The 13,735-nt window shown below is 40.2% G+C and overlaps 1 protein-coding gene across 1 annotated transcript in view; it reads left to right on the top strand.

The window, feature by feature from the left end:
- DOCK10 (dedicator of cytokinesis 10) overlaps nucleotides 1-13,735 on the top strand; it is a 203,496-nt gene that overhangs the window by 51,858 nt on the left and 137,903 nt on the right. The window contains exon 2 of the mRNA XM_018555626.1: nucleotides 5,195-5,314. Coding sequence (XP_018411128.1) covers nucleotides 5,195-5,314 — 120 coding nt within the window. The remainder of the gene's footprint in view (nucleotides 1-5,194; nucleotides 5,315-13,735) is intronic.

The raw sequence follows: 13,735 nt of genomic DNA on the forward strand, positions 1-13,735 counted from the left end.
CCTCCCCGAACACCCCCCCCCCCCCCCCCCCATTACAACCACCACCAGCTTGCTTCAGCTCCAGAGCTGGTCCAGCATGTCCACCAGCGTTCTTATATATCTACAAGTTCTGGTGCTAATGTGAATAATACTGTCATGTTTGGCACCCTGATTATTGCACCTACAAGCATACATGAAGCATGTGATAGAGCTCAATATATCTGTCTTTTAAATGTTTATTTTTAGTAGCATTTCTGACTGAAGCCAGACTAAATTTAATATGTTTAAGGGGTCACAATATGCAAGTTATATACTTTTTATGAGCTGTCTTTTGTAAAAGGGGTTTTAATAGCATTTATTGATAAATATGTAAAACATTCAGAAGATTTACAGGATGCAACCTATTTAAAACCAAGTGGGCTTAGCTGGGATCAATAGTTCCCAACGCACATCGGACTTACTATTGAGTAAGCAAATTGAAAATAGTACCATTCCCTTGTTGTCTCCTTCTGCCTTCAGTAATAGTTTATGAAAATCAATAGTCTGTACAAGATTTGTAAGTTTCCTTAGTGGTGTAAGAATTTTTAAATATGTAGGTGCTTATTTTAAAGAGCAAAGAAATAACGTCATGACTTTCATTAACTCTGACATATTCTTAGCAGCTCCAGCATAATGTTCACATGCTTTCATTTGTCAGTATTGTAATTTTGATGTTGAACGATGGATTCTTTAGGGTATTAATAAACAAAATAAATGAATAAAGACGATAACAATATATTGCAAATGATCCCAGTACTAGATTTGGCAGTAATAGTATATTTAATTGAATGCAAGGCTCCTGGGAACCAAGCTTTACAGTTGCTCAATGAATGCAGCAATATGATGCCTGCCTGTACAAATACAGATTTAATAGTGCCCATGTGTAATTGCATACTTATCAAACATAATGTTTTATACCATTGGTGCATATCCTATCTTCCCTTTTTAGTTCCTCATTATAGACTGAAGGATATGATACTCAAAATTTTTTTAGTGGCCTTGGTCTAGGTTTATTCAATTTGTTCATTCAAAGTATTTGTATAGCCATCTCGTAATTGAAACGCATATTATTTGCACACCTAAAATTAAATGCAATTTTGCAAGAGTTGTTAAAGATTTTTTTTAGCTTATTACTGGTGCCCCCTTTGTTTAACGAAACCATTATTATAACTTTTTTGTGTATTAGGCATATGTGTGTGTATTAAATATCATAAGGGTGTAAATTACAGATTTCAGACAAAGCAACTACAAATACATGAGAAAAGAGGACCCTGGCAGTGCAAGGTTACAATCTAAGAAATAGGGTAGTATTGGAGATACTAAGAAAGAAGCTGATAGTGGTTGCAGATTACTGTAGTTGTCTATTTGCTGATGAGCTGTTTTAGTGAAGAGAAAGATAGATGTTCAGTTTTTAATCAGCTGGGTTTAAGGGACACTTTAAAGCATTTACATTTGGAGGCTAGTCTATCAGGGAACAGAAATCAGGATAATGGGGACTGCTCTAAAGAAAATTGTAGCTGTGCATAGGAAGAGGTTATGAGTGGTGAGGGCATTAAAAGTTTGGTGAACTACAGGTTTGCCAAAAGAAGTTATGTAAACAGAGACAATTATTTGGAGCAGCACTGAACCTTGATTTCACAGACAAAGATGGGTGTGAAAGATGAAGGGATCACTGAAGAATCACAAATGTGCAAAAATGTATGGCACATGAATTTAGTGTTTGCAATAGCAGAGGGTGATTAGTATAGTCAAACATAAACGAGATTCTGGGGCCAAAAATTAGGAAAAAAATCACCATTCCTTTTTGTGACGGGACATTTGTCACTTTTGTGAGTAGGATTGCTGTTACATAACAGCAGAAGCCACACTGAAGGAAGTCAAGAGGTGAGTTGGACGTGAGGAAGAGGGTTAGTCAGTTGTATGTGTTCAAGCAGCTTGGACCTTAATGGAAGAGGAAAAATAGGGAGATAGCTAGGAGTATGATTGCATAGTTGAAAGTTGAGGGTAAGACACTTGTGGAGAGGGACAGGTTGAACTGTCCTGTTAGCTCAGGTGGCACAGCAGAGCTCCAGGCATCAAATAGGTAAAACTTTACTGGGTCAAGCAAAGTTTGTAGGAAGAGGTGAAAACAGAAGAGTGGTGACTTACAACTACAGTCACTGAAAGCTAAGGATAGAGTTAAAATTAAAACGGGTGGGCTGAGTGCTGGTAGTATCGGAGCAGTAGGTAGATGGTGTGGGCTGAGGAGCCGTAATTTGGGTATTAAGATGTCTGGTCTTGTATTATTATAAATTATGATTATTAATTAAGATTTTGTATTAATATTTTGGGTAGTTAAATCAGTTGTTGTGGTATGAGGGGTTCAATTAAAGAGGGAATTGAATGTAGATAATAGTCTATTAGGGTTAGCAATTTAGGACGATTTGACTGTGGGACAAAAGTTTGATTGGCAATGTTCAGAACAAGTAATAGAGCTCATATTTGTATAAAACAATGCGGTTTAAACCAGATTGTGACTACTTGTATTTGGGCACTCATACATGGTAGTGCCTGGGAACTGTAACTTCGCAAGGGCTAAGCAGCACAGGTGTTAATGTGCTATTGTACTGGGAACCAGAGAGATCAGAAGAAGTGACATTAGAGAGATTGAAAGTGTGATAAACAAGACTGTGGTTTATATTGCTGAGATCTCTGTGTAAAGAAGGACTTGTAGCCGAGCTGGTAAGAATTATAAAGTGTCAGATAGTGAAGGCTAGATTATAGAGATGTGTAAAGGTGCAGAGTCTAAAGAAGACTTGACAAGTGTGTATCCAGCAATTTGAGCACTGTATGTTTTGAGACAGACAGAATAAAGTGATGAGGGTGAGAAGTTTTGTAGTTTGATTTCTGTTTCTGTGTTGTATAACAGTACAAATAAATTTGAGTGTAGCTAAAGCTTTGTCTTCTAAATCTTAATAAAATGCACAAAAAAATGGCAGCCGTCCAGAGCATTCATACTTTCAAAATAATATGATTTAATTGGAACATATGGATGGATTGCAAATATAGCTGCTAAAATGTAACTAAGACTTTATTAGTGTTGTATATTAGACAGTATAATCATTGTTGCAGCCTAATTTTTGTTATGGTGAAGTATCTGTAAAAACAAACAAACCTTGAGCTGTTACTACACTAGAGTAAAACAGGTTTTATTGCTGGAACTGGCAAAATTAAAAAGGACTATATGGGACAGAATACCTATGATATTAAAATGAACAAATGATTTTGCACAGACATATTTTACATCAAAACATGTGCCTAACTGTAAGCAGAATAATATTAAAAACAAAATATATTATTATAATCTACTTTTTAATTTTTTTAATATTATGGAACTGGCAAGCATATGTTTTGTTGTAAAATATTTCTTGTGTGAAACAAAGTAAAGATTTTTATATTATAGGTATGGTACGTTATATATAGAACTGCATTTTCCAGTTACCTTGGAGCATAAAGCTTTTTTTTTTCATTCACAGCATACAGTGCCAAGATCTTTTCTCCCATAAAAAATTTTTTATTGCTGTCTTTGTCCTCTTACAGGTGATCTCCCATCACTTCCTGTTCTACTGAGCACTGCCCCTGCTGCAGAAAGTCAGGGGAAACTACCCCAACGGAGATACAAACAGCAATAAAACTTTGACAGAGATTCTAACCTTTCCCACTATATAAAAAAAAAGGAATTTACTGGAATTCCATTTTCATTTTAGGCAATTTGTTACTTTTCAGTAGTTTATATTAACTGCATAATGACACACATGTAAAGCTTGTGTAGACTTGTCATATCTACTATTATCAGCCTCTGTGTACACAGCATGTAAGCTGCACCAGTGGCAGACCTAAGGAACAGAAGGCCCGGTGCAAGAATTTATCTTGGCCCCCCCTTCCCTCTCCCAAGGGGGGGTGCGGATCTCACTGGCCCTCTAACCACCCCCGGCAGCCTCTGCACCAGTGTAGCTTACACTCTAATGTCCCCCCACAGTCTCACACTATTATACATTTATATAGCTCTGACATATACTGCAGTGCTGTACAGAGAACACTGAGCCAGTCACATTTGTTTCTGTACAGAGGAGCTTACACTCTAATGCAGAATGGCACTGGCTGTATAGAGACTACAAATCCCAGCAATACATTATACAGCAATGCAGAACAGTATATGAATTGGACTCTGGACTTAGGAACACACTGAGCTTGGGACTTCGGAACGCCCTGGACTCAGGACTTAGGAACGCAACGGGTTCTGGAATTAGGAATGCACTGGACTCAGGAGCGCACTTGACTCTGGACTTAGAAACCACACTTGAATCTGGACTTAGGAACGCACTGGACTTAGGAATGCACTGGACTCAGGACTGCTCTGGACTTAAGAACGCACTGGACTCAGGACTTAGGAACGCACTTGACTCTGAACTTCGGAACGCCCTGGACTCAGGGCTTAAGAACACACTGGACTTAGAAACGCACTGGACTTAGGAAGGCACTGGCCTCTGGACTTAGTAACGCACTGGGCTCTGGACCAGCTGAGACCCCTGCAAAGCCCACCTGAGAGTGACCCTGCAGAGAACACCATAGATCCTGCACAGCCCACCTGATACTTTCTATGGTGGGCTCTGCAGGGTCTCGGGTGGGCTGATCAGGGGCCCTTTCCCTACACATGCAGCTCCTCTTAGCTGCTGCTGGGCTCTGGTCTCTTCTACCGCGGGACCAGCGGTGCTGGGCCTCAGCCTTTTCCACCTCTGGAAGGTGACTGCTGGGCCTCTGTCCTTCTCCACCTCTGGACTGGCAATGCTGGGCCCAGGCCTCATCCACCTCTGGACTGGGGAAGCAAAGCACCGGCCTCCTCCACGTCCGGACAGGTAATGCTGGGCCCCGGCCTCTGCCACCAGCAGACCGCCTCTGATCAGCGCATTTTTGCGCGCTTTTAATTGCATGTCAGTGCTAAAACGTGCATAAAAATGCGCTTACAAAAGAGCAAGCGTAAAACGTGCTGAAACGCTGTCACCCTGGTGTGAATGGGGCCCTATAGGACTCTGTATGCCACTCATGACACTTTGAGATTTTACATGTTTTTTATATGTTTTTGATTAATTGATTTAAATTATTATGTTATTTTTTAATGTTGCATTTTTTTTTCCAGCATGAAAAGCCTAAACTGTTAGAGCCATTGGATTATGAATCTGCTATTACAGAACTGGAAAATACATATTCTAATGACCCCCTGAAAGATCTGGTGTTATTTCCTGAAGATGACTTTTCAGTAAGTGCACTTATTTTGTTTGTCAGTGATAATTTAATTGGCTAGTGCTGGCAGCAGAGGTTTAGTCTTCGCTTGGTGATAATGCTTGTATGTATACATTGTTAAGAGTGCACACTTTTGAGGGTGATTTAATCGCGCATAGCTCAATGAATCTGTCTGGATTTCAAATATTCAGTCACATTTGTTTCTGTACAGAGGAGCTTACACTCTAATGCAGAATGGCACTGGCTGTATAGAGACTACAAATCCCAGCAATACATTATACAGCAATGCAGAACAGTATATGAATTGGACTCTGGACTTAGGAACACACTGAGCTTGGGACTTCGGAACGCCCTGGACTCAGGACTTAGGAACGCAACGGGTTCTGGAATTAGGAATGCACTGGACTCAGGAGCGCACTTGACTCTGGACTTAGAAACCACACTTGAATCTGGACTTAGGAACGCACTGGACTTAGGAATGCACTGGACTCAGGACTGCTCTGGACTTAAGAACGCACTGGACTCAGGACTTAGGAACGCACTTGACTCTGAACTTCGGAACGCCCTGGACTCAGGGCTTAAGAACACACTGGACTTAGAAACGCACTGGACTTAGGAAGGCACTGGCCTCTGGACTTAGTAACGCACTGGGCTCTGGACCAGCTGAGACCCCTGCAAAGCCCACCTGAGAGTGACCCTGCAGAGAACACCATAGATCCTGCACAGCCCACCTGATACTTTCTATGGTGGGCTCTGCAGGGTCTCGGGTGGGCTGATCAGGGGCCCTTTCCCTACACATGCAGCTCCTCTTAGCTGCTGCTGGGCTCTGGTCTCTTCTACCGCGGGACCAGCGGTGCTGGGCCTCAGCCTTTTCCACCTCTGGAAGGTGACTGCTGGGCCTCTGTCCTTCTCCACCTCTGGACTGGCAATGCTGGGCCCAGGCCTCATCCACCTCTGGACTGGGGAAGCAAAGCACCGGCCTCCTCCACGTCCGGACAGGTAATGCTGGGCCCCGGCCTCTGCCACCAGCAGACCGCCTCTGATCAGCGCATTTTTGCGCGCTTTTAATTGCATGTCAGTGCTAAAACGTGCATAAAAATGCGCTTACAAAAGAGCAAGCGTAAAACGTGCTGAAACGCTGTCACCCTGGTGTGAATGGGGCCCTATAGGACTCTGTATGCCACTCATGACACTTTGAGATTTTACATGTTTTTTATATGTTTTTGATTAATTGATTTAAATTATTATGTTATTTTTTAATGTTGCATTTTTTTTTCCAGCATGAAAAGCCTAAACTGTTAGAGCCATTGGATTATGAATCTGCTATTACAGAACTGGAAAATACATATTCTAATGACCCCCTGAAAGATCTGGTGTTATTTCCTGAAGATGACTTTTCAGTAAGTGCACTTATTTTGTTTGTCAGTGATAATTTAATTGGCTAGTGCTGGCAGCAGAGGTTTAGTCTTCGCTTGGTGATAATGCTTGTATGTATACATTGTTAAGAGTGCACACTTTTGAGGGTGATTTAATCGCGCATAGCTCAATGAATCTGTCTGGATTTCAAATATTCAAACAATATATAGAAGAAGTAAAAAAATTGGGCCTTGGTGATGTAACTCCCTTGCATGCGCACAGGAGTTATTTCATCTTGGCATGCCGAATATGTGCATTGAACTGCACATACGCGGCTCAGTGTACAGAAAAAAATACTGAATAGCAGCAAGAGGTTTTTTGGCTCAGTATCTTCTGTCATAGAAACCCTGCCAGTCAGCATTTTTTTTAAACTTTAAGAGCTACTCATCACTATTCAGCCTCTACATAGTATGAAATTCCGTGATATATAAAATTACACCGAACATTTGTTCATAAAAAACACTGGTGCTGAGGTGCGGTAAAAGTCTGTCCTGGTAATTTGTTCATACAGTTGAGTATATGGATAACCTTTGCCTTTTAAAGATGAGTGAGAGTTTAGATTCTGAATAGTTAAATGTCCTAACTATCAGATTTGACCATCTCCAAGGAGAGCTACACCTAAGTAAGGCCAACCACAACCTAGAAGGAGTCTCATGCAGTCCAGTCTTTGCATGTTTGGACTTCTTTACTTCACATTCACCAAAACACTCCTAAGAATAGTTATGTTTTGGTTGGAATCTAAATGATGACCAAAATCAAGCAGCTATGTAAAAGTATAAATATACTTAAAGTGACACTAAGCTCAGGAATTAAATCTTAAAAATGCATCTAAGTTCTAAGTTAACTATTAAGAAAAATGTAACTTATTTGTGTATCACTCGGCTCTAGATCCTCAAATCATCTCTAAATTGGTGCTGACACTGTCCTTCCTTCTGGAGGGTGGCTACTTTTGGTCCCCATGGTCCATGTGTGCATTGTAAAGTAGCCATCGCTCCAAGCTTACTCCTGTGACAGGCTACAATCCCACATTGCGTTTACTAATTTGTATTGAAGTTATAGCCTATTAGGGCTGCAACCTATTAATCAATTAATCAATAATAAATCGATAAGGAGAATAGTGGTCAACTAGTCTCATTATTGATTAGTTATCTGGATCCCGCAGTTCTCTCCTCCATGCTGGGAGTAGGGCACAGCAAGCAGTGGGTGGGTGCAATAGCCAGCCTGCTATTGGCTATTGCAATTTGAAATGGCCAATAGCAGGCTGGCTATTGCAGCAACCCTCTACCTGCTGTATTTACATTCAGCTGCCGTCTGTGGAATCTTGCCACTGGCAGCTGTCATTCCCTGGCTGAAGCTATTTAAGCGCCATGTGCTTACAATACAATTATTAAATTTTTTTTTTTATAAAAGGTCGGAAAAAAATCATTTTGGGTTTTGGCCTGACAATTCTGCTGTGTGTGGCAGTGGGATGTGTGTGGCAGTGCCATTCATTTTAATGGCACCCCAAATGCGCCTCCCACCCGCAGTGTGACCACCTGCACTGGAACGCACGGTACTGCAATGCTGTCCGTTCCAATGCAGTGCAATTGCAAAAAAATGTGCATGCAGTTTTATTCTGAAGTAAACCTTATATTCATAACACTGAGTTAACACAGCTGAGTGATACAAAAATAAGATACATTTGTGTTAACAGTTAAAGGAGAACTATGGGGTCAGTGTTTTTCCCCATAGTTCTCCTTAGGGTAACGGGAGGACACAAACTAGCGTCCTCCCATTACCCTAAGCTCAGTATACCGCGAGCTACAGCTCGCGGTATACTGAGACGCCGGAGCGGATCCCGACATGGACGTCGAGATCCGCCCAGCTGCGTGAGTGACAGCTGGCTCTGCCTATCTAGAGGCAGAGCCAGCTGTACCAGCCCCCTCCCCCGTCCGTTCCGCCAGTCAGCGCTGGCAGATCGGAGCGGGGAGAGGGGAATCCAGCCCCTCCCCCTGTCACGGCAGAGAGCAGTGGCAGGATCAAGAGGTGAGCGAACCCGGTATGTGTTCGCTCACCTCCCGATCTACTGAGCCGACCTGTGACAGTCTCATTGTCACAGGTCAGCTAGAACTATGAGGTGAGTGGAAATCACTCACCTCATAGTTCTCCTTTAAGCTACCTGAATGCATTTTTAAGATTGAATTCCTAAGTTTAGTGCCATTTTAATTTGTTGTTGGGTTTCTGCAGTCATTCAGCCTTAGAGATAAGTATGTATTGCATAAAGGTCACTGCCGTTGGCATGTCATCTGTAAAGATTGCAGAGTCTTTCTGCAGGAAGGTGCACAAGGGGGCAAATTTGCATAGACATCAGAAAAAACTTTTGGAACTATCCATCTATTTCTACAGTTCCAGTCCAGATATGGAAAGGTTATATCTTTCTGTCTATAGTCTAATGGGGCATGCCCTTGTGAACAAGGAAGCTTGATTTTACACTGAATGAAAGTGTTCATAGACTTTAGCAACTGATCATTTTTCAGTTATAAATTTCAGTGCCAACTTTAATAAGAAACACAAAAAGAGAGCACATTTAATTTATCTATATTGGAGGCACGTGTTTATCACCTTTTAGATTTTGTAGAAATGTTATAAGTTGTGAACCTGACTAATTTTTAAATACCAAAATTACTTGGTAAATAAACCATTCATAAGCAGACAAATTTGCAAAGTACAAGCTGAAAAATGAGTCTGCCATTAGCGGTGGTAAGGCTTGTTTGTTTTGTTATTTTGTAGTTGCTCTATTAAATACAGTTGACACAAATAGTTATAGCTACCTTGCTCTGGCGTGAAGGCACTCAAGGGTGTCACCACTAAGAGACCGCTAAATATGAATTAATGCTTTGTGTTTCATTTTGTAACTAAGGCAATGTATATTAAAATTACATTCAGTTTAAAACAGAATATATTCTGTAATTGTTTAATTTTTTTGTTTCCCTTGGACCACTCATTTCTAGACATGAAAATTTATGACTTGCAATATGTGTCACATGTTATAAACAAAGGTATTAATTATGTGCTAAAAAGATTTTAAGGGTAAAAATGTTGGCTGGTGCCTTTGGATGTAAATGCCTTCTTTCCATAATGGAGCATATGCATAGTGGCAAAAGTACAATTTAATAGCCATAATCCTAAATGAACTGCTAAGTGCTTCACCGTATTGTTCTGTGATCTTTTTAAATTGAGCACCATTGGCCAGCATACTATATAAATACAGAGCTCTGTATATACAGTATAGGTATGCAAAAGTAAGTGTTTGAAAGGCATACAGAGAACATTAACCATTTGCCTAGGGCTTCATTTTATTATTCCAATAGTAACCAAGACATTGCTTTTGTTTCAGTTGTCTTACTGTTGGTTATCTTATGGTCAGGGCACAACAATCTCTGAACTCCAAGAGTCAGGAATTCCTGACCTAAGCAAAAGTAAAAAAACCAAAACAAAATGCAGCACATCTGTACAATACATGCGCATTTCCCCAATGTTTTATCATTTTACAAATGCTGCAATTAAAATAAAATATTAGTTGACCTGCCAGAAATCCAATGATCTCCTAACTTCCTGTTTGAGCTGACAACACTGTGGTCCCTATTTTCTAAAAGCAAATAAGCTGTTCACTTTTCATGTAGAGAAATGTCACTTTATAAAGAAATACCCAAGCATGTACAAGGAAAATTAAAACAAAACTGTATTTTTGTTTGCACATGATTGGGTGATGAAAGTCAGCAGAGCTTCACCACATTCACTAAACTAAGGAGAAAGTCCACTGCCAAGTGCAAATTCCCTTGCAAAGTGAACAACCTCTTTGCTTTAGTAAATCACCACCTACATGACCCCCGTATGTTGTGGATTTGAGGAAAAGGGAAAGCATTCTGTAGTCCAGCAAAAGAGAACCGAGCAAGGCTGACAACATTGCTCATCATTTTATTGCAGCAGAAGAGAACCCAGGCAGGGAGGCAGGATTGTAAACTCACTACAGTATTACTGACAGGATTAACAGTTACTCCATTGTAGCATTTTAGAGAGCCATAGCATGGGGGCACTTGTATACTGTATATTCGAGATTTCCTGCAAATGCTTTTTTTTTTCGTTGCCAAAGCTTATAAAGGATTTTATCTTGACAAATTAATTTCAGTTGTGCTATGGGATGGTTTGTGCAGCTACAGACATCTGCCCATTTAAGAATACTATAAGACAAATTACTTTCAGTGTGTGGAATATCTACTGATACCATTTACAGACTTGTACATGTAACAACTGCATATCATGTTGACATTTATATAACAGTTGGCATGTTTACTCTCTGACATTACTGGTCAGGAAGACAGCTGTTAGAAAATGCCACTCCTGAATGTTGCAGCTTCCTTTTAAATATATGTTGTTGCTCTAAAATATTGCTGAAACATTTACAATTTTTTCACTGAAAACTTGTAAGTATTAGAAGTCCATGTTAGGAACGTTCAGGCCTTGAACAATAACAGGTAATCTCCTGTGTCCCTATCTTCACTTAGGTCTATCTGCCAGGCAGATGCCAGTGTTACGCCTAATCATTCCTCAGATCAGCACTGGCATCATGTGCAGTTGGCTGAAATAAGCTTTGGACACTGCTCTGGCTTGAGAAACAGCGCTGGCAGAGAATTTATACAGTGTCTGTTGGTAAACAAAGAATTACATTTTTGAAAAGGCACTTGTTATATAAAATGGCTTTCAATTGGTGTTGAAATGGTACATTGTTATAGCAAAGATATGTGTTTATCTGATGCGTTTGTAGATCTTTGTAGATCTCGGTTATTAGTCATCGGTTGACTTTTAATTGTACTTTCTGATTTCCTTCTGATCTGTTGTGTTGCGATCCTTTTTTCAACTAATGCTAATTGGAAGGGCACCGGAAAAATAAAATGGGTGTGAATGGGGCTAGTTCACACTGGATCCATTGTGTTACGTTGAGCTAAAAAAAAGTATGGTATGCCCTACTTTTTTTTATTAGTGCAATGTAATGCAATGGAACAGAGCGGGGAGAAAGGGCCCCATTCGCACTCATGCGGTGTAATTTGACCTTGAGGCTTTGTCCATATAGTTTGTGTTTGTTGATAGTAAGGGCATCTTTCTCCATATCATTGGGTATTTTTGGATATGAGGGCCTTTATTTAGATTGCTGTTTATACACACCGGTGTTCACTTGTCGTTTCCAACTTTTTACAGTTTCAGGAAAGGACTCCAAGATAGCAAATAGTAAGGGGGCCTGTACATTTTGTAACTGTGTGTTAGTATAATTCTCAGTCCATACAATCTATTATTTTTTGATATTGCAGTTTATCAATTTAGAACTGTAGTCTCACCTACATCAAATCCCTATGGAATTACTTTGATTTACAACAGGGAGTAGATACCGCTATTTACTATATACCACAATGTTGATCCATGCCATGGCCTGCATTTTACTGCTCTTTCATAAAAAAAAAAAAAAGATGCTGCAGTGTGAAGCCTATGGTATGTCATGGAGATCTCTCTGCTTAACGAAGCAAAGCAAGACATAATTGAAGAGGTTGGTCAATTTAGCAGGCCATGTGTAATGTCTTCACACCTATTATTAAGGCATCGTGCTAAGCACAATTCTAAAGCACACCACTGTTTTATAAATGTGCTTTTTGACTTTTAAATTGTTTTAAAGCAGTGGTATGACTAGGGTAAGCATGTACTGCTGCTTTATAAATGGTTCCTTAATTTACTTCCCCATTGCTGCCTACAAAAAATGTGGGATGTGTTACTTACAGAGCTTAAGAACTGCACAGATCAGAAAGTATTTGAAGTTTCAGAAATTCATGGTAGTATACAACTGGAGATAAAAAAAAACAACTTAAAGGGCAACTACAACCTCCTATCCCTTATAGCCAACAGAGGTGCCTTCTTAGCCTCTATTTGGATTGCAGTTGCCATGGTGCTGCCCATGTGATCAGCTATGACACCAGCTATTGGAAGGCTTGAAAGTTCTTTTGAGAGGTTAAATAAGCACACTGGCAACTTTGACAGTTGGCATGCCTTAAAAGTAACTGTTTTGGGAGACATTAAGTTGGTGGGTATAGTTCCTCTTTAATATAGTGTGGGTGGCAGGATTCACTGATGACCTTTTTTATGTCTGTGGAATATACAGTTAAGGAAATACACAGATACACTATGGTGTCTATACCTTACCAAAACAGGGTGTTATACACTCAACAGCTCTTCAACATAAAAGTTCAGGGTGTAGCAAAATACCACATGTGTCTAAGCAACACATGCATTTTTGCACTAAACCACATGCATACCAAATTTCATTTTCATCTGTGGATTTAAAGAAGTACAAAAAGGAATTACACATAGACTGTAAATCCTGAACAGTGCTTAATTCCTTCAGATATATACACAGTGTGCCCTGGAACAACATTGTACATAAATAGCATTTCCCATTTGTACACTCATGCAATAATTAGTGATTTTGCGAGAAATAGTATTTTTCAAAGTGACCCCCTAAGGGGCCTGATGAGAGCAGGGTCTGCTCAGTTGATTCTGATTCCGAAAGGATCCTGTTGTCTGTTTCCCATGATTGGTATCCATAGAGAGTATGCAGCTTCATGTAAATTATGCTTAGCCAATCCTAGAAAAGCAGCTGGAAGATGGTAACACCAAAAGGGACATTTGTGAGCTAGAACTGTTAAATGTGGAAGTGTGTGTGAGCCTAAGTGGACAGAGGACCTGAGTGGATAGAGGTATGGTAAGCAGCAGGGCAGCTTCAGTGTAAGGCCCTGCCAAGAAACTGGTGCCCCTTGAAATAATTTGGTTGATGCAAGAGTCTAATCAGCTATAATCTGAACTTATTTAAATGAAAAAGAAAAACAGATTGGCTACCACCACATACAAATAAATTATCTACCTTAAGCTACATAAGGTGACCAAGGCTTTAACAGTGGTAGAGCTTTTGCTACCTTTGCCTAGAAGCATAATTTGCTCC

This window comes from Nanorana parkeri, unplaced genomic scaffold, assembly GCF_000935625.1.
Source record: "Nanorana parkeri isolate BGI_ZX_2015 unplaced genomic scaffold, ASM93562v1 scaffold205, whole genome shotgun sequence".
NCBI lineage: Eukaryota > Metazoa > Chordata > Amphibia > Anura > Dicroglossidae > Nanorana > Nanorana parkeri.